A 19,860-nucleotide genomic window follows, 5' to 3' on the forward strand; every position below is an offset into this window, starting at 1 on the left:
TAGTCCTCTCCTCTAGTCCTCTCCTCCTTCTCATCCTCCTCTCCTCTAGTCCTCTCCTCTAGTCCTCTCCTCTAGTCCTCTCCTCTAGTCCTCTCCTCCTTTTCATCCCCCTCTCCTCTAGTCCTCTCCTCTAGTCCTCTCCTCTAGTCCTCTCCTCTAGTCCTCTCCTCCTTCTCATCCCCCTCTCCTCCAGTCCTCTCCTCCAGTCCTCTCCTCTAGTCCTCTCCTCTAGTCCTCTCCTCTAGTCCTCTCCTCTAGTCCTCTCCTCTAGTCCTCTCCTCTAGTCCTCTCCTCCTTCTCATCCCCCTCTCCTCTAGTCCTCTCCTCTAGTCCTCTCCTCTAGTCCTCTCCTCCTTCTCATCCCCCTCTCCTCTAGTCCTCTCCTCTAGTCCTCTCCTCTAGTCCTCTCCTCTTTCTTCTCCCATTTTCTGTTCTCTTCTTTTAGGGCCTTTCCTTTTTCTTCTTTACTTAACTCTCCTCTCCCCCCTTCTCAATTCAATTCAATTTAAGGGGTTTTATTAGCATGGGAAACATATGTTAACATTGCCAAAGCAAGTGAGGTAGATAATACCTCTCTCTCTCTTTCTCTCAATTCAATTCAATTCAAGGGGCTTTATTAGCATGGGAAACGTGTTAACATTGCCAAAGCAAGTGAGGTAGATAATACCTCTCTCTCTCTGTCTCTCTCTCTCTAGCTGGTCTGGGTAACCATTTCCTGACTAACCCAGTGTTACAGACTCACCCTAGAGTCTCTCCTTATGACAGCCTACTGGCTCAGGGCTACAGCCAGCCCTCCCCTGGCCTCTTCACCTCTACTGGTACATCTATCTATCTATCTATCTATCTATCTATCTATCTATCTATCTATCTATCTGTCTGTCTGTCTGTCTGTCTGTCTGTCTGTCTGTCTGTCTGTCTGTCTGTCTTCTGTCTTTGTCTTCTTTCCCTGTCTGTCTGTCTGTCTGTCTGTCTGTCTCTGTCTATCTATCTATCTATCCATCTCTCTGTGTCTGCCTTTCTTCTGTCTGTTTGTCTGTCTCTCTGACAGTCTCTCTCTCTCTCTCTCTCTCTGTCTCTCTGTCTCACTACCTATCTGTCTGTCTCTCACTCTCTCTCTCTTTCTCTCCCTTATTCTTTCTCTCAGTTCAGCCTGCATGTTTACGTTATTAAAAAGTCAGTCTGTTGTCTGTCAGTCTGTCTCTGACTGTCGGCCTCTCCTCTCCCAACCTGTCCTAACCTGACCTGTCCTGTCCTGTCCTGTCCTGACCTACAGGGACCTTCAGAGACATACAGAGTACGCCCTCCTCCTTTACCTCCTGTTGTATCAGTCTGCCTGTTGTATTTTCACATGTAATATCATATATATCTGTTGGTTGTATCAGTTGGCAATTAACTTTATACATAAAAAAAGAGGTAAACAAATATGATCAGCCTAAATATGTTGTCTAACTGTGTACTTCTCTCTCCTCCTCGCTCCGCCCCGGCCACCAGAAGGTGACGTCCTGTCTCAGAGCCAGGAGATGGACAGTGTTTGTCTGAACGGTGGCTACAGCACCAACAGCTTCACCCTGCAGGGTCTGGGTGGGGGTGTTGGGGGGCCTCGGTCCGGGGTGGGTGGCAGCACAGACCTCCTCAGGGAGGGAGGAGGAGGGGGGGAGGACGCCTCCCCCGCCCCCCTCATCCCCCACGCCGCCGTGGGGGTGGAGCCTCACGGAGGCGGAATGCGGAGGAACCTGTCGGACGCGGCTGTCCTGGAAAACATGATCATCTCAGAGCTGGTTCAGAGCAACTTGAGGCCGGCTGCAGCCGCCGCTACTGCAGCCGCGGAGCGCTACGGCAGCCTGGCACGCCCCCTGGACCGACTGACACGCCCACAGCCCTCCGCCCACGAGAGTTGGACGGTAGCTCGGGTGTCGACGCACACACATGACCAAGAGCCGACGCACGCGCACACGCGCCAGGACAGCTGGACGCACACACCTCGTCCGCTGCAGGACGTGCCGACACACACACGCCAGGACGGCTGGACGCACACACCTCGTCCGCTGCAGGACGTGCAGACACACACACCTCGTCCGCTGCAGGACGTGCAGACACACACACGCCAGGAGGAGAGCAACAGGAGCCAGCTGCAGCTGGGGGGCGGGACCCTCTCCCGTAGACTCCTCCTCCAGGACAGACAGACACGCCCCCAGGAGGCGTCGCTGCAGACGCAGACCGCACGCCCACATTCCACGTTGTCACGGCAACAGCAGCAGGGCGGAGGCGGAACGCTGTCCCGTCACCGCAGCGGGGGTGTTGAGCCGGGTGGCGCTGGGGGTTCGGAGCGGGAGAGGGACCGTTACCGGGATAGGCCGCTTCCTCCTCCCCCTCCTCCTCCGCCTCTAGAGACAGAACCCCTGTATAAAGTCCTGGAGGAACCCCTTCTTTATGACCCCAGGGATGGAGGGATGGAGGGGTGGAAGGAGAGAGGGATGGAGAGAGGGGTAGAGGGTTGGAAAGAGAGAGGGGTGGAGGGGTGGAAAGAGGATTCTCTTCTCTATGACCAGAGAAATGGAGGGATGGAGGGGTGGAAGGAGAGCGGGATGGAGAGAGGGATAGAGGGTTGGAAAGAGAGAGGGGTGGAGGGGTGGAAAGAGAGAGGGGTGGAAAGAAGGAAAGAGGATTCTCTTCTCTATGACCAGAGAAATGGAGGGATGGAGGGGTGGAAGGAGAGAGGGATGGAGAGAGAGAAGGAGGAGCAGTTCCTCAATGACCAGAGAGATGTAGGGGTAGAGGGGTGGAACAGAGGGAAGGAGAGTAGGATGGAGGAAGGGAGCACTCAGTCCGTCCGTTACCTTAGCGACCCGGACGACCCTGACAGCTATGACCCCGTGACCCCTGACCTTGACCCTGACTCCTCCCCCATCTACACCCAAGATTCTAACCCCTCCCCCGTCTTCACCCATGACCGAAACACAGCCCTAGATATATACACCCCAAATTCATCCCCAAATGTCTACACTACAAACTCACCTCCTGATACCTACACCCCAAATTCACCCCCAAATATTTACACCCGAAATTCACCACCAAGTATATACACCCGAAACGACCCCCTCCCAAATATCTACACCCGAAATTCTCCCCCGAACATCTACACTTGCAGCGACTCCCCCCAGCTCTACACCCAAAACTCGCCCCCGCCAACACGATTCTACACCCGTGAATCTCCGCCCCTACTCATGTCGTCCTATCCTGACAGCAGCCCAGAAGGTCAACCAGAGGTTAGCCCCACCCCTCGACCCCACCGACCCCCTCTGGAAGTCCCCTACAGCCTGGGACGACCCCCTCTGGGCCCCAGGCCTAATCACATGCAGACTTTCTACCAGCCCCCACCCCTCACACCCCTCACGGCTAATGGGGAGTTGGTATACACAGAGCCCGGCAGCGAGGACGATGAAGGACAGATGCAACGGGTGACGAGCCTGTGACTAGGGCGGTGGTGATCTGGAGGAGGAGGAGGAGGAGGAGGAAGAAAAATGCAATTGTTGCAGTCATGATATTAATTATCATAATCATTGATAAAGATCATTATAATGGTGATAGATTTTGCTGGCTATGGTTAAATTGATGATGATGATAATGATGATGAAGATGATGATAGTGATTATGGTGATGGTGGTGATGGTGATGATGATGGTGATAGTGATTATTGTGATGATGGTGACGATGGTGATGGTGACGATGAAGATAGTGATGGTGATGATGATGGTCATGCTGATGATGGTGATAACGGTGATGGTGATGATGGTGATGGTGATGATGGTGATAGTGATTATGGTGATGATGGTGACGATGAAGATGAAGATAGTGATGGTGATGATGATGATAGTGGTGATGGTGATGATGATGATAGTGATGATGGTGATAGTGATGATGATGATGATGATAGTGATGATGGTAATGGTGATAGTGATGATGATGATGATGGTGATGATGGTAATGGTGATAGTGATGATGATGATGGTGATAGTGATGATGGTGATGATGGTGATAGTGATGATGGTGGTGGTGATGATGATGATAGTGATGATGGTGATAGTGATGATGATGATGGTGATAGTGATGATGGTGATGATGGTGATAGTGATGATGGTGGTGGTGATGATGATGATAGTGATGATGGTAATGGTGATAGTGATGATGATGATGGTGATAGTGATGATGGTGATGATGATGATAGTGATGATGGTGATAGTGATGATGATGATGGTGATAGTGATGATGGTGATGATGATGATGATGATAGTGATGATGGTAATGGTGATAGTGATGATGGTGATAGTGATGATGGTGATGATGGTGATAGTGATGATGGTGGTGGTGATGATGATGATAGTGATGATGATGATGGTGATGATGGTGATAGTGATGATGATGATGGTGATGATGGTGATAGTGATGATGGTGATGATGGTGATAGTGATGATGGTGGTGGTGATGATGATGGTAATGATGATGATAGTGATGATGATGATCACCTCATGATACCTACACCTGAAATGATGATGAAGGCTCCTCCCTGTTTCTTATCTCTTGGTCGCCACAAGCTGGTCTCTCTCTCATGTTCTGTTTTAATATGTGATCTATTTTCTTTTCTCTCCCCATCCCTCTCTTTTACCCTTGTGTGTCTTTCCTCCCATTGGTGTTAAATCATTTGTAACCAGTTTTATAACCAGTTGTTTAACCAGTTGTTTAACCAGTTGTTTAACCAGTTGTTTAACCAGTTGTAAATCCATTAACTACGGTCGCAAAATTAACTTTCCCCAAATTTCTAAGATTTCCAGAAATCCCGTTTGGACGATTTCCTGAATCCGGATGGAATAGGCCTGAGCAGGAAATCCTGAATTCTCCAACTGGGATTTTCTGGAAAACTTTGGGAAAGTTACCGGAATTTTGCAACCGTGATCCATTGACAGAGTTTTTTAGAATCGATTGGTTGGTTGATTAATCAAAAGATTGATTGACTAGTTGTTGCTCAATCAATCTTTTGATTAATGGTACCCTATCTAGTGCACTACTTTAGACCAGAGCACTACATAGTAAATAGGGTGCCATTTGGGACACTAAATGTCAGAGGAGAACTTCTGTTGCCAAAAATGTTTTCAAAGAAATGTGCATGAATTTATATAGGCTTTAGGAGACTATTAGGAGAGTTTGGAAGGTGTGTGTGTGTGTGTGTCTCTCTGTGTCTCTGTGTGTGTGTGTGTCTCTCTGTGTCTCTGTGTGTGTGTGTCTCTCTGTGTCTCTGTGTGTGTGTGTCTCTCTGTGTGTGTGTGTGTGTCTCTCTGTGTGTGTGGGGGGGGGTGTCTGTGTGTGGGGGGGGTCTGTGTGTGTGTGTGTGGGGAGGGTGTCTGTGTGTGTGTGTCTCTCTGTGTGGGGGTGTGTGTTTGTGTGTGTGTGTGTGGGGGGGGGTGTCTCTGTGTGGGGGTGTGTGTCTGTGTGTGTCTGTGTGGGGGTGTGTGTCTGTGTGTGTCTCTGTGTGTGTCTGTGTGTGTGTGTCTCTGTGTGGGGGTGTGTGTCTGTGTGAGTGTGTGTGTGTAGGTGTGAGTGTGTGTGTGTGTGTAGGTGTGTGTGTGTGTGTGTGTAGGTGTATGTGTGTGTGTGTGTGTGTGTGTGTAGGTGTGTGTGTGTGTGTGTAGGTGTGTGTGTGTGTGTGTGTGTGTGTGTGTGTGTATGTGTGTGTGTAGGTGTGTGTGTGTGTGTGTCTCTGTGTCTCTGTGTGTGTGTGTGTCTCTCTGTGTGTGTGTGTGTGTCTCTCTGTGTGTGTGGGGGGGTGTCTGTGTGTGGGGGGGTCTGTGTGTGTGTGGGGAGGGTGTCTGTGTGTCTCTGTGTGGGGGGTGTGTTTTTGTGTGTGTGTGTGTGGGGGGGGGGTGTCTCTGTGTGGGGGTGTGTGTCTGTGTGGGGGGTGTGTGTCTGTGTGTGTCTCTGTGTGTGTCTGTGTGTGTGTGCTCTGTGTGGGGGTGTGTGTCTGTGTGAGTGTGTGTGTGTGTGTGTAGGTGTGAGTGTGTGTGTGTGTGTAGGTGTGTGTGTGTGTGTAGGTGTATGTGTGTGTGTGTGTGTGTGTGTAGTGTGTGTGTGTGTGTGTGTGTGTGTGTGTGTGTGTAGGTGTGAGTGTGTGTGTGTGTGTGTGTGTAGGTGTGTGTGTGTGTGTGTGTGTGTGTGTGTGTAGGTGTGTGTGTGTGTGTAGGTGTGTGTGTGTGTGTGTGTGTAGGTGTGTGTGTGTGTGTGTGTAGGTGTGTGTGTGTGTAGGTGTGTGTGTGTGTGTGTGTGTGTGTGTGTGTGTGTGTGTGTGTGTGTGTAGGTGTGTGTGTGTGTAGGTGTGTGTGTGTGTGTGTAGGTGTGTGTGTAGGTGTGTGTGTGTGTAGGTGTGTGTGTGTGTGTAGGTGTGTGTGTGTGTGTGTAGGTGTGTGTGTGTGTGACTACCACAGCCCTTGTACAAATTAACAGTTGTAGATTTTTCCCCAAACAAAGAGGTGGGAACATAACCCACACGCACCCCGTCTCTGCCCTTCCCCTTCCCAGTGCTCCAACCAATCTCGTCTCTCCTAGACTTCTCCTAGATCTAGACTTCCCAGACTCCCCCCCCCCCACAGACTGTCAGGCGACGGAACACGCTGTCGCCTTCCTTCTACGTTGTCACGGCAACAGAACAATGAGCTCGGAACTCTATAGAATGGAGGTGATTCTAACCCGGAACTCTCCTACTGTAAACAATACCTACATAATGAGGGTGATGGTCCATTGTACATAGATCCACCTGTGCTCTGACTTGTCTTGTACTGCTACTGAAGTTAACCCCAGTTAAACTGTGTAACCAAACCTTTGCCGGTGTACCTTACTGTTGTACGTGTCTTTCTTGTACTCTCATTGCTGTCATCTCTTACTAGCACCGCTTCTGCTGATGGCTTCTTTACTGAGGAGAGTTTTCACACGTGAGGACTGTGATATGTGGGAGTTTTATCTAGCTTAGTTAAATGCCCTGACTGTACGTCTCTCTGGACAAGAGAGTCTGCTGAATGACGTAAATGTTTAATGACGACGTCTGTCCGTCCGTCAGACTGGTATAGAATGTGGGATTACTCTGAAAGAACCACACAGGACACACCAGTTATAAAGTCAACATAGTATTTCATAGTTAGTGGTTATCCTAGTTACAGACTGTACAGTGGATTCACACACACTGGCATAGAATCACACACACACACACACACAGTATAACACACGCAACACATTACAATGGAGTGGATTATTACACGATTGAAATGAAACGTTCACATTCATTTCAGTTACATTCACTGGTTTTATGTACAATCTTATTAACATAACTACAGTTACGTCTTATTAAATATAATTCCAATGTCTGAATAGTATAACTTGGAAAGAAAAACACAGGAGGCTGTTGGGGGAGGACGGCTCATAATGTCTGGAATGGAGTGAATGGAAGGGCTTTAAAACAGATGGAAACCATGGAAACCATGTGTTTGATACCAGTCCATTTACTACATTCCACCCATTACTATGAGCCCCTCCTCCCCAGTTAAGGTGCCACCAGCCGCATGTGGTACAAAATACTATATGTACCCTGGCTGTGTAATTGGTGAATAATTCGGATATATGTAGTAGAAAATACTAATAGTACCATGTTAGTGGTGATATATAAATACTATATGTACAAATCATTTGTAAAGAATTCTAACGATAATTAGCAGCTTTAGCTAGAAGAGCCACACTACGGTCGGAATTCAATCCCATGGTGCTTTGCCAACAACGCACCATTTAAACATTTCCGATTGAACCGACATATGCAGCGGTGAATGTGGTCTCCCAAAGGTGCCGACATTCCCTATGAATGGCATTAATGGCATTGTTGACAAAGCGCAATCAGATTGAATCCCGGACTAACATAATCATCTGGTTTAGTATAGGTGGACTTTAATTAAAGGGGCAATCCGGGATTCAAAATAACAACAAAGCATTCTCCGTTATCATTCGTTAAGAAGTAAAAGAAATGGATGTGGACCTACCAATCCCAGATCAGCCCTTTAAAAGTGGATTATTTACATACATAGTTTGTGAGGCACTAATATGGATTTACATATTCCATTACCAGGCACTTTTTATCCAAATCAACTTTCAGTCAGTCATGTACACATTTTTACGTATGGGGAGGCCCCAGGAATCAAACCCACAATCCTGGTGTTGCAAATGCCATGCTCTACCAACTGAGCTACAGAGGACAGGTTCTACCAACTGATCTACAGAGGACAGGTTCTACCAACTGAGCTACAGAGGACAGGTTCTACCAACTGAGCTACAGAGGACAGGTTCTACCAACTGAGCTACAGAGGACAGGTTCTACCAACTGAGCTACAGAGGACAGGTTCTACCAACTGAGCTACAGAGGACAGGTTCTACCAACTGAGCTACAGAGGACAGGTTCTACCAACTGAGCCACAGAGGACAGGTTCTACCAACTGATCTACAGAGGACAGGTTCTACCAACTGAACTACGGAGGACAGGTTCTATCAACTGAGCTACGGAGGACAGGTTCTACCAACTGAGCTACGGAGGACAGGTTCTACCATAGAACTAGATTTTTAGATATGCTAATATCTCCTCTCTCTCTGTCTCTCTTTTTCTCTCCCACTATCTCCCCCATCTCTCTCTCTCTGTCTCCCCCTCTTTTTCTCTCCCTCTCTCCCACACCTCTCTCTCTCTCTCTGTCTCTTTCTCTCCCACTATCCCCCCTCTCACTCTCTTTCCCTATCTCTCTCCTTCTTTTTTTCTCCCGTCTCCCTTTCTGTCTCTTAATCTCTCTATCTCCTTATCTCTTTCTCTCACAGAAAACTGAGGTAAGTGATTTCACAGGACTGAAACACTGTGGTGATGGGGGGTTGTCCAGGCTAGGAGAGAGGGTAGAGTTGTAGTCTTTAAACATGGAGGAGGTGTGGTGATGGGGGGTTGTCCAGGCTAGGAGAGAGGGTAGAGTTGTAGTCTTTAAACATGGAGGAGGTGTGGTGATGGGGGGTTGTCCAGGCTAGGAGAGAGGGTAGAGTTGTAGTCTTTAAACATGGAGGAGGTGTGGTGATGGGGGGTTGTCCAGGCTAGGAGAGAGGGTAGAGTTGTAGTCTTTAAACATGGAGGAGGTGTGGTGATGGGGGGTTGTCCAGGCTAGGAGAGAGGGTAGAGTTGTAGTCTTTAAACATGGAGGAGGTGTGGTGATGGGGGGTTGTCCAGGCTAGGAGAGAGGGTAGAGTTGTAGTCTTTAAACATGGAGGAGGTGTGGTGATGGGGGGTTGTCCAGGCTAGGAGAGAGGGTAGAGTTGTAGTCTTTAAACATGGAGGAGGTGTGGTGATGGGGGGTTGTCCAGGCTAGGAGAGAGGGTAGAGTTGTAGTCTTTAAACATGGAGGAGGTGTGGTGATGGGGGGTTGTCCAGGCTAGGAGAGAGGGTAGAGTTGTAGTCTTTAAACATGGAGGAGGTGTGGTGATGGGGGGTTGTCCAGGCTAGGAGAGAGGGTAGAGTTGTAGTCTTTAAACATGGAGGTGTGGTGATGGGGGGTTGTCCAGGCTAGGAGAGAGGGTAGAGTTGTAGTCTTTAAACATGGAGGAGGTGTGGTGATGGGGTTGTCCAGGCTAGGAGAGAGGGTAGAGTTGTAGTCTTTAAACATGGAGGAGGTGTGGTGATGGGGGGTTGTCCAGGCTAGGAGAGAGGGTAGAGTTGTAGTCTTTAAACATGGAGGAGGTGTGGTGATGGGGGGTTGTCCAGGCTAGGAGAGAGGGTAGAGTTGTAGTCTTTAAACATGGAGGAGACGTGGAAGGCCTGGAGGACAGAGAGAAACACACTGGTTATACACACTTAGGATAACACACACAGATACATACATACATACATACACACACACACACACACACACCTACATATACACACACACACATATCAACTCACCACCCAGTAGGCAGTCAAGGCTCCCTGTATGTAGCCAGTGATGACATCAGAGGGATGATGTCGATAGTCAGATATCCTAGTCAGGCCTGCGAAGAGATTACAGTTTATAAACGTACCTGTTAGATATTTTGAATTGTCACTCAACAATGAGAAAAATACATATTACAGTAGTACAGAGAAAATGACCCATTGTCAAGCCCCGCCCTAGAATTTGGGGCATTTGATTGACAGGCTAATGAGCCAATTACAGCAATCCAGTGGACAGCAACTGAACAAAGTGACAACAATTGACAAGAGAAGACCAGGATTCTATCAAAACTGCACCAGACAGCCAGGCAAATGCATTAGGAAAATGTATTTAATTATTTATTTTACAAATGTATAATTATATATTTATTTTTTTACTCATACTAGAGATAAAACCATTATTGGAAAGACAGTAGTCCCAATGAATAACCACATTGTGGACGGACTACTCAGAGAGAGTTCTGAGACGCTATGAACATCCACTGACCGTTATAACAGATCAGCAATGTCAGTCAGAATATATAATAGGCTGGTATGGGCTGGATTCCCAGACACAGATTACGCCTCGTCCTGGATTAAAGAACATGTTCCATGACGGTTCTCCATTGAAAAATGCTTCTGAGCCCAGAATGTAGGTTTAGGTTGAGATTCAGTCCAATCTGTGGTGTCCATAAACCAACTGCACGTGGCTTGGACAGGACATTAAGCTTGAACTGACATGTACAGCATTTAACGTGAACACAACCTCCGCGAACGTCAGGAAGGTGTTCCTTTAAAAGGCACGTTGTTGACAGTACAGTGGCTTGGGGACAACGCATCTGGGATTGAATCCCGGCCGTAATTAGTGTCTGGGAAAGCGGCCCTTCGTCATCATCAGTTGGGGAGTCGTCCCACGACAAGTCGTTAGTAGGTGAGTACACTATATTTTCAGAGTAGCTTCCCCCCCATCACTGATCAGTGTTTTACTTGCTATATTGTATTTACTTTGCCACCATGGCCTTTTTTGCCTTTACCTCCCTTATCTCACCTCATTTGCTCACATTGTACATAGACTTATTTTTTCTACTATATTATTGACTGTTTGTTTGTTTTACTCCATGTGTAACTCTGCGTTGTTGTATGTGTCGAACTGCTTTGCTTTATCTTGGCCAGGTCGCAGTTGTAAATGAGAACTTGTTCTCAACTTGCCTACCTGGTTAAATAAAGGTGAAATAAAAATGTACATTAAAAAAAAATGCTTAATACACCTGTAAGTACCTGTATACACAGCTAGTAGAACCAGGAAGAACTGTATGAGGGGTCTGAGTAACCTGGCCCCTCGCCAACACCACCTGGCTTGGAGGTAGAACTGAAGAGAGGGAGGGAGGGAGGGAGGAGGGAGGGAGGGAGGGAGGGAGGGAGGGAGGGAGGGAAAATGTTGATTACTACACTTGTACTATTTGTACATATAGTATTATACTGAATTATACTCTATTATACTATATTATACTGTATTATACCGAATTATACTGTTTTACACTATATGATACCGCATTATACAGAATTATACTGTATTATACAGTTTATACTGAATTATACAGTATTATACTGAATTATACTGTATTATACAGTTTATACTGAATTATACAGTATTATACCGAATTATACTGTTTTACACTATATGATACCGCATTATACAGAATTATACTGTATTATACAGTTTATACTGAATTATACTGTATTATACTGAATTATACTGTATTTATCTTCAAAGATGCCCAGTTCTGACTCTACTCTCTCTCTATGGCCCTGCCCTCACACAATAGAGGAGTGTAGTACAGAGAGACAGAGAGGTCCCCCTCCCCTGCCAGAGGGGAACAAAGACATCTCTGTCTGCCCTACTTCTTCTTTCTTTCAATCCCTCTTTTTCTCCTGCTCTCTTTTCTTTCTCTCCCTTTCAGCTCCTCTCTTTTCTCTCTTTCTGTCTCTCAGCTCCCTTCTTTTCAATCACTCTCTTTCTGCTTTCAGACCCACTGGGAGGATGGTTCACTGTGTGTGTGGTGTGTGTGTGTGTGTGTGTGTGTGTGTGTGTGTGTGTGTGTGTGTGTGTGTGTGTGAGATACTTACTGCTAGATACAGCATGGTGTACATTGCAAACGAAGCATGACCAGAGAAGAATGATTTCCTGAAAATAACATACAAAACAAATGCTTACTACACACACACACCTGCCCTCACCCCCCCAACACACACACACACCTGCCCTCACCCCCCACACACACACACACACTTGCCCTCACCCCCCCAACACACACACACACACCTGCCCTCACCCCCCACCCTGCCCTCACCCCCCACACACACACACACACACTTGCCCTCACCCCCCCAACACACACACACACACCTGCCCTCACACCCCCAACACACACACACACACACTTGCCCCTCACACCCCCCAACACACACACACACACTTGCCCTCACCCCCCAACACACACACACACACCTTGCCCTCACACCCCCAACACACACACACACACCTGCCCTCACCCCCCCAACACACACACACACACTTGCCCTCACACCCCCAACACACACACACACACCTGCCCTCACCCCCCAACACACACACACACACTTGCCCTCACACCCCCAACACACACACACACACCTGCCCTCACCCCCCCAACACACACACACACACTTGCCCTCACACCCCCAACACACACACACACACCTGCCCTCACCCCCCACACACACACACACACCTGCCCTCACACCCCCGAACACACACACACACACCTGCCCTCACCCCCCCAACACACACACACACTTGCCCTCACCCCCCAACACACACACACACCTGCCCTCACCCCCCAACACACACACACACTTGCCCTCACCTCCCCAACACACACACACACCTGCCCTCACCCCCCAACACACACACACACACACACCTGCCCTCACCCCCCAACACACGCACATACACCTGCCCTCACCTCCCCAACACACACACACACCTGCCCTCACCCCCCAACACACACACACACACCTGCCCTCACCCCCCAACACACACACACATACACACCTGCCCTCACCCCCCCAACACACACACACACACCTGCCCTCACCCCCCACACACACACACACACCTGCCCTCACCCCCCCCCCAACACACACACACACACCTGGCCTCCTCCTCCAATCGGTGGTCTGTCTGTCTGCAGGTTACCGTGGAGACGTAGGTTCCGGGGGTGCAGTTGAGCGAGGCATACGAGACGCCGCACACAGACAGGAAGTGAGGTCGCAGCTGCCCCACGCTCAGCTTGGCCATGTTGGTCAGGGATTGGCCGACGCAGCAGCCGAACAGGAAGGAACCTAACTCCTTACAGAAGTAAAATACAGAAATACAGAAATAAATATATAGCCAAACAGGAAGGAACCCAACTTCTTATATGTGCAACAAATAACAATGAAATTGTGTGTAAGACTTTTTGATAATGTTTATGACTGCCTATGACAGATGTTTTAGCATCTTATGTTATTAAAACCTGATGAATGCAGAAGGGAGATTGCCGTACCTTATACAGGCATGAGACGTACAGGTTCCTGACGAAGGCTTTGGAGCTGACCCCTCGGTAATGCACCCGGTAACACTCCCCTAAAGCTATCTGGGGGGGGGGGGGGGGTGAGCAATAGTGACTGTTTTATTATTAGTCTGGTGACAAACACGAGAGGAGAACTGAACTGACATTCGCGAGATTGTATTATTATTATTAGTATTAGTAATATAAGTATTAGTAGTATTAATAGTCGTAGTGGTATTAGTATTATTATTAGCACTAGTGTTATTATTAGTACCATTATCAGTAGTAGTAGTATTAGTAGTAGTATTACTATTAGTAGTATTAGTAGTAGTATTAGTAGTAGTATTATTTGTATTATTTGTAGTAGTATTATTAGTAGTATTAGTATTGGTATTATTAGTAGTAGTATTATTATTATTAGTAGTATTATTAGTATTATTATTATGCTACTTTTAATAATGCTTACATATCTTACATTACTCATATCACATGTATATACTGTATTTTATACCATCTATTGCACCTTGGCAATGATGCTCATCCATATATTTATATGTACATATTCTCATTCACCCCTTTAGATTTGTGTACTGTTAGATTACTTGTTAGATATTACTGCACTGCTAACCATGTGTATGTGACCAATAAAATGTGGTTTGATTTTGATTTGATTATTATTGTTATTATGGCTTCTGAGAATAGGTTACTACAAGTAATATTGTTTAACAATCATGTGATGATGATGATGATGATGATGATGATGATGAAAGAGTGTGTGATACTCACAGTGAGTCCGGTGATGATGATCCCACCAGTAATGAGCAGCTGATCTGGTATAGCCTCTCTGTGTAGGTATGGATACATGATGCTGGGATCACCACAGAAAAACCCTCTGCTATATGGACTCACTGCCTTCAGCTCACACACCAAGAACGGGATGGAGGCTGGAGGGAGGGAGGGAGGGAGGGAGGGAGGGAGGGAGGGAGGGAGTTTTATTGTTTCAACATGTTCTAGCTTTGGCAATGTGAGACAGATTCATTATGCCAATAAAGATTATAGAACTGAACTGAGCCAAAAGAGAGAGAGAGACAGAGAGACTGCAACAGAGAGAAAGACAGAGACAGACAGAAACAGAGAGCGAGAGAAAGAAAGAGAGGGAGAGAGGAGAGAGAGGGGGGGGAGAATGAAAGGAGAGATAGACCTAAAACAAACCTGTCCACCTTAACCACACACACACACACTCTCTGAAACAGAAGGATGAGGCTACAACCTGTCAAACATAAAGAACCAGAGAGAGAGGAAGGAGTGGAGGTAGAGAGAGAGAGAGAGAGAGAGAGAAAGACAGAAGTAGAGGTGGAGAGAGTGAGAGATAGTGAAAGACAAGCAGAGGTGGAGAGAGAGAGAGATAGTGAAAGACAGAAGTGAGGTAGAGAGAGCGAGAGAGAAAGACAGAGAGAGAAGTAGAGGTAGAGAGAGAGAGAAAGACAGAAGTAGAGGTAGAAAGAGAGAGAGAAAGACAGAAGTGGAGGTGGAGAGAGAGAGTTGAGTTCAGACCATACTTGTCTGCTTGACAAAAATGTGGTTTTGCATCATAAGCTATATTACACAGTATAGAAACATACTTTAAAAGCTCACTGTAAACCATAACATTCACCTACATTCATACAACATCATGACATTGGGTGTTTGGATTGAATCCTGGCCTTAAAAATCACATTGACACACAACGTCCTTCTAAAACACTGACCGTATGAATTACATCAACAGATGTCATCTATGTGTCATATTTCCTCTCTGTTGTAGCAGTTCATATGGGGGGGGCATTTGGGGGAGGGGGAGTTGGAGGAAGAGAGAGAGGGACTGAAAGGGAGAGTGGGAACCCAGGGTTTTTCTCCAGAGAAACTAAAGGGTTAGATTTACTGCTGGAATGTGAGGTCACAACACCCCAGGGACAACATCTCTATTATAACAAGTTATGGATCCCATTAGATCTGATCTGAGACCAGTATACGAGAGCATACGAGAGAGGAGATGAGAGTGAGAAAAGGAGAGGAGGGAATGGGGAGAGAGGACAGGAGAGGGAGAGGGGCGGGTATGGTGTGAGAGAAAGGGAGAGAGGAGGGGAAGGGAAGGGGAGAGAGGAGAGGAGGAGGAGGAGGGGAGAGAGGAGCGGAGGGGATGGTTGTTTGTGAGACCAGTTCAATTCTCTAACATTACAACCAAACAAAGAGAGACTGTGGGTCTGAGCTAGCACTGTCTGTCTCCTACACACACACACACACACACACACACACACACACACACACACACACATCTCTTTTCATTCTCTCTCGCTCTATCTTACTCATTCTCTCTTTCCATCCCTCCCTTCCTTTCCCCTCTCTGTCTATCTTCCTCTCTCTTCATCTCCTCTCTCTAGAACCATTATACACAACATTGATAGTATCTGTCTTGTGTTCTTCCTATCAGCAGCTTGATTGGACTGTATCAAGTGTCTCAGAGTAGGAGGGCTGATCTAGGATCAGTTCTGCCTTCTAGATCACAATGAACACGAATACATGGACAGGAAGGGACCTGATCCCTGATCAGCACTCCAACTCCCCATAGCTTTGTCCAGGGTACTGGTCCTCACATACACATCACATATAGGGTGGACTGGTCATAGGGCAGCTTGGCCAAATTGGTCCATCTGTAGCCCAGTGGACTGGTCTAAATTGGTCCATCTGTAGCCCAGTGGACTGGTCTAAATTGGTCCATCTGTAGCCCAGTGGACTGGTCTAAATTGGTCCATCTGTAGCCCAGTGGAAATAGGCCAGTGTGTTAGAAATGCCCAGGCTGGATTATGGTCCCAGTCCGTCCCTGCATCACATCTGTAGCAGCCTTGTAGATCACAATGAATAGGAATACAGGGACAGGTGGGGACCTGATTCCTGATCAGCACTCCTTCTCCTCTAGACAAGTAGGAGGTGATCAGAGAGTGAGAGAGGTGTCCAAAATGACATCCTATTCACCCTTTATTATAACAAGTGTGGGCCAAAGTAGTGCACTATAATATACTTTGGCCCATACTTGTAGAAAAAAAATGCTATCTAGAACCTAAAAGGGACAGAACCCTTTGAAGAACCCTTTTTGTTTGCAGGTAGAACTCCAATGGTTCCAGGTAGAACCGTTTTGGATTGCATGTAGAACCCTTTCTACAGAGGGTTCTTACATGGAACCAAAAAGGGTTCTCCTATGGGGACAGCCGAAGAAGCCTTTTGGAACTTTTTTTCTAAGAGTGCAGAGACCTATGGGTCCTGGTTAAAATAGTACACTATGTAGGGACTATGGTGCCATTTGGGACATATACTAAGTGAATTAGCTGCTCTTACATAACCAGTTTGAGAAATGTCATCAGATGCATAAAGGGAGTGCACGCGCACACACACACACACACACACACACACACAGGGATTGTTTATTTATGTATTTGTACTACATACAATTCCCCAGGCCTAGCTCTTCCCTGAACCCTGGTTGTCATGGAAACTGTAGAATTCCCTTGGCCTGCTCGAGCCAACTGGCATCGAGAGCTTGCGTGCAACGAGAGGGAACACTGAGAGTGAGAATAACTAGAGCTTCAATTTATTTTTCCCAATTTATTTCGTTTTTGTTGAAGAAATTGTTTATGATAATGTTGACCAACCTGTTGATTTGCGCTAGTGCTAATTCCTGATTCAATGTCCTCACGCACCCGCACGTTCACTGTGTATCTTAAATAGCCTAGATACGAAACAACAACGAAACTATAGGCTACTATCTCATAGTTAAATATATTTCAATTAAATCGCAAAAGATTCATATATCAACATTTGAATAGTTCATGAAAGTTAGACTAGCCTACGTCACCTTTCCACCTGGCGGCTGAGCCGTTGACGCTCCTAGACGTTTCCATTTCACAATAACAGCACTTACAGTTGACCAGGGTAGCTCTAGCAGTGGAGAAATTTGACGAACTGAGTTGTTGGAAATGTGGTGCCACGTTGAAAGTCACTGAGCTCTTCAGTAAGGCCATTCTACTGCCAATGTTTGTCTATGGAGATTGCATGGCTGTGTGCTCGGTTTTATACACCTGTCAGTAATGGGTGTGGCTGAAATAGCCGAATCCACTAATTTGAAGGGAAGTCTACATACTTTTGACCATGTAGTGTATAATAGAAAGCTTTCAACACACGTTATAAAACAATAATTGTAGTCAATAAAGTTTGATTTAAAATAAAGAGTAAAATTACAGAGGGGATTCAGTGTCGCCATAAAGCAATAAATACACCATTATTTGGAATATAGCTGTATCCTAACAATAAACAATAGAATGAATGACGAAAATGTTTTATAGACCTACTCGAAGATTTGAAGTTTATTAACTTTATAAATTATTGATTTTTTTATTAATAATGTTAGTTATTTTTATGAAAATAACTCGAAGATCGTTTTTATTAAAGCAGAAGCAGGTGACCCAGGTCCAGGTAGGCTTAAATTATACAAAGTTGATTTGAAAAATATATTTATTTTTTTTTAAGGGAAAAAAGGTGATAGGATAAAATGGTAAAAGATAAAACAAATAAAAAGTGGATATGATAAAATTATGAATCATAAAAAGTTGATCTGATAAAAAGATAATAGCCTAAATTGTACATACCCAGAACCAGACAGAGCAGGTCCAGACCGACCAGTAGTTTCCGTTTGGACAGCGCCGGTCCCGTTATCTCCACCAGTTTCTGCCCAGACCCGTTATCTTTCTCTTGGCCTCTGGTACCCACGTTACTCTCCGGTAGTTTGAGTTGCAGGTCCGGGTCCAGGACGGGCGCACCTCCGGCGCTGTGCCGGGAATATTTCTCCAACATCTTCTCGTTTTATCCAGTTAGTGGTTAACCGTTTAATTCAATATTGACTGTTGTTCAAACTAAGAAAGATGAGTGACATAGACCTACAACTGTATTTGAGCAAGATATAATTTCAATAGCAACAAGTTGGGCTGTGATAGAGACCTGTGGCGAACTTGGAAGTCTTGAAAAATAGAATTCATCCAAACAGTTTAGAGTTGTCAAAGTGGAAAATCAAATTCCTTCAAGCATCCTCGTGAGTCGAACATCCCCAAATGATTTTGAAAGACGTATTTTCTTACTGATTTTATTTCCAAACGCATTTCTATGAACTCGCCCTGACATGCTCAGTGCGTCGATCCGTCACAATTCCAGCCGCAGTCAACCGGTAGTTGTGAAACGTTCAGGGATGAGACATTACGGGATGGGCGTCGCGGCGGTAGACCGTCTCATTCGTTTTCTATCTTTATCTCCCAACTTTACAGGCCTAGTAATGAACATACAGTACGTTTTGGTTCCATCATTCCCGCCCCATATGCTATTCTCTCTCTCGCTCTCTCTCTCCGTCCTCTTATCAATATAAAAAAAAGAAAAACCAGCGCGTTGGTGAGAAACTTGTTTTGGTTCCCTCATTCCCACCCCATAGACTATTCTCTCTCTCTCTCTCTCTCTCTCTGTCTCTCTCTCTCTCTCTCTCTCTCTCTCTCTCTCTCTCTCTCTCTCTCTCTCTCTCTCTCTCTCTCTCTCTCTCTCTCTCTCTCTCTCTCTCTCTCTCTCTCTCTCTCTCTCTCTCTCTCTCTTTCTCTCTCTCTCTCTTTCTCTCTCTCTCTCTCTCTCTCTGTCTCTCTCTCTCTCTCTCTCTCTCTCTCTGTCTCTCTCTCTCTCTCTCTGTCTCTCTCTCTCTCTCTCTCTCTCTCTCTCTCTCTCTCTCTCTCTCTCTCTCTCTTTCTCTCTCTCTCTCTCTCTCTCTCTCTCTCTCTCTCTCTGTCTCTCTCTCTCTCTCTCTCTCTCTCTCTCTCTCTCTCTCTCTCTCTCTCTCTCTCTCTCTCTCTCTCTCTGTCTCTCTCTCTCTCTCTCTCTCTCTCTCTCTCTCTCTCTCTCTCTCTCTCTCTCTCTCTCTCTCTCTCTCTCAGTCCTCTGGTGAGAAACTTGTTCTCTCACCAAACAAACAGATCCTTCAGAGGTATGAGCACTGGTTCTCGCCATGGAGAGCGGGCCTGTACACGTTGTGTGTGTGTGTGTGTGTGTGTGTGTGTGTGTGTGTGTGTGTGTGTGTGTGTGTGTGTGTGTGTGTGTGTGTGTGTGTGTGTGTGTGTGTGTGTGTGTGTGAAAGAGAGAGCGTAATGGTTTTGGTTGTAAATCTCACTGTTTGATTCGTGCTGTGTCAGCGACGCCCGCCAGCGGC

General features: G+C 46.5%; 2 protein-coding genes across 6 annotated transcripts in view; one reads left to right on the forward strand and one right to left on the reverse strand.

The window, feature by feature from the left end:
• Positions 1 to 3,769, forward strand: part of LOC106592948 (adhesion G protein-coupled receptor L1) — an 89,935-nt gene extending 86,166 nt beyond the window's left edge. For 2 of the 5 annotated variants that reach the window (XM_045690744.1, XM_045690746.1), the window contains 3 exons: positions 696 to 818; positions 1,274 to 1,294; positions 1,492 to 3,767. In XM_045690744.1, the coding sequence (XP_045546700.1) occupies positions 696 to 818; positions 1,274 to 1,294; positions 1,492 to 3,473 (2,126 nt within the window). In that variant the 3' untranslated portion in view covers positions 3,474 to 3,767. Of the gene's footprint in view, positions 1 to 695; positions 819 to 1,273; positions 1,295 to 1,491 lie in introns of all 5 variants that reach the window. The other 3 variants (XM_045690745.1, XM_045690747.1, XM_045690748.1) reach the window with 3 other exon arrangements.
• A 3,386-nt stretch (positions 3,770 to 7,155) lies between these two features.
• On the reverse strand, positions 7,156 to 19,088 carry LOC106564150 (phospholipid phosphatase 3). Its single transcript, XM_045690749.1, has 8 exons — positions 18,272 to 19,088; positions 14,380 to 14,537; positions 13,588 to 13,677; positions 13,195 to 13,391; positions 12,128 to 12,185; positions 11,279 to 11,369; positions 9,995 to 10,080; positions 7,156 to 9,868 (listed from the first exon to the last, which is right to left on the reverse strand). The coding sequence occupies exons 1-8, from the start codon at positions 18,474 to 18,476 to the stop codon at positions 9,776 to 9,778; spliced, it is 978 nt and encodes a 325-aa protein (XP_045546705.1). The 5' UTR covers positions 18,477 to 19,088; the 3' UTR covers positions 7,156 to 9,775.
• Between the last annotated feature and the right edge of the window lie 772 nt (positions 19,089 to 19,860).

The sequence above is a fragment of the Salmo salar genome, chromosome ssa12 (assembly GCF_905237065.1).
Source record: "Salmo salar chromosome ssa12, Ssal_v3.1, whole genome shotgun sequence".
Classification (NCBI taxonomy): Eukaryota; Metazoa; Chordata; class Actinopteri; order Salmoniformes; family Salmonidae; genus Salmo; species Salmo salar.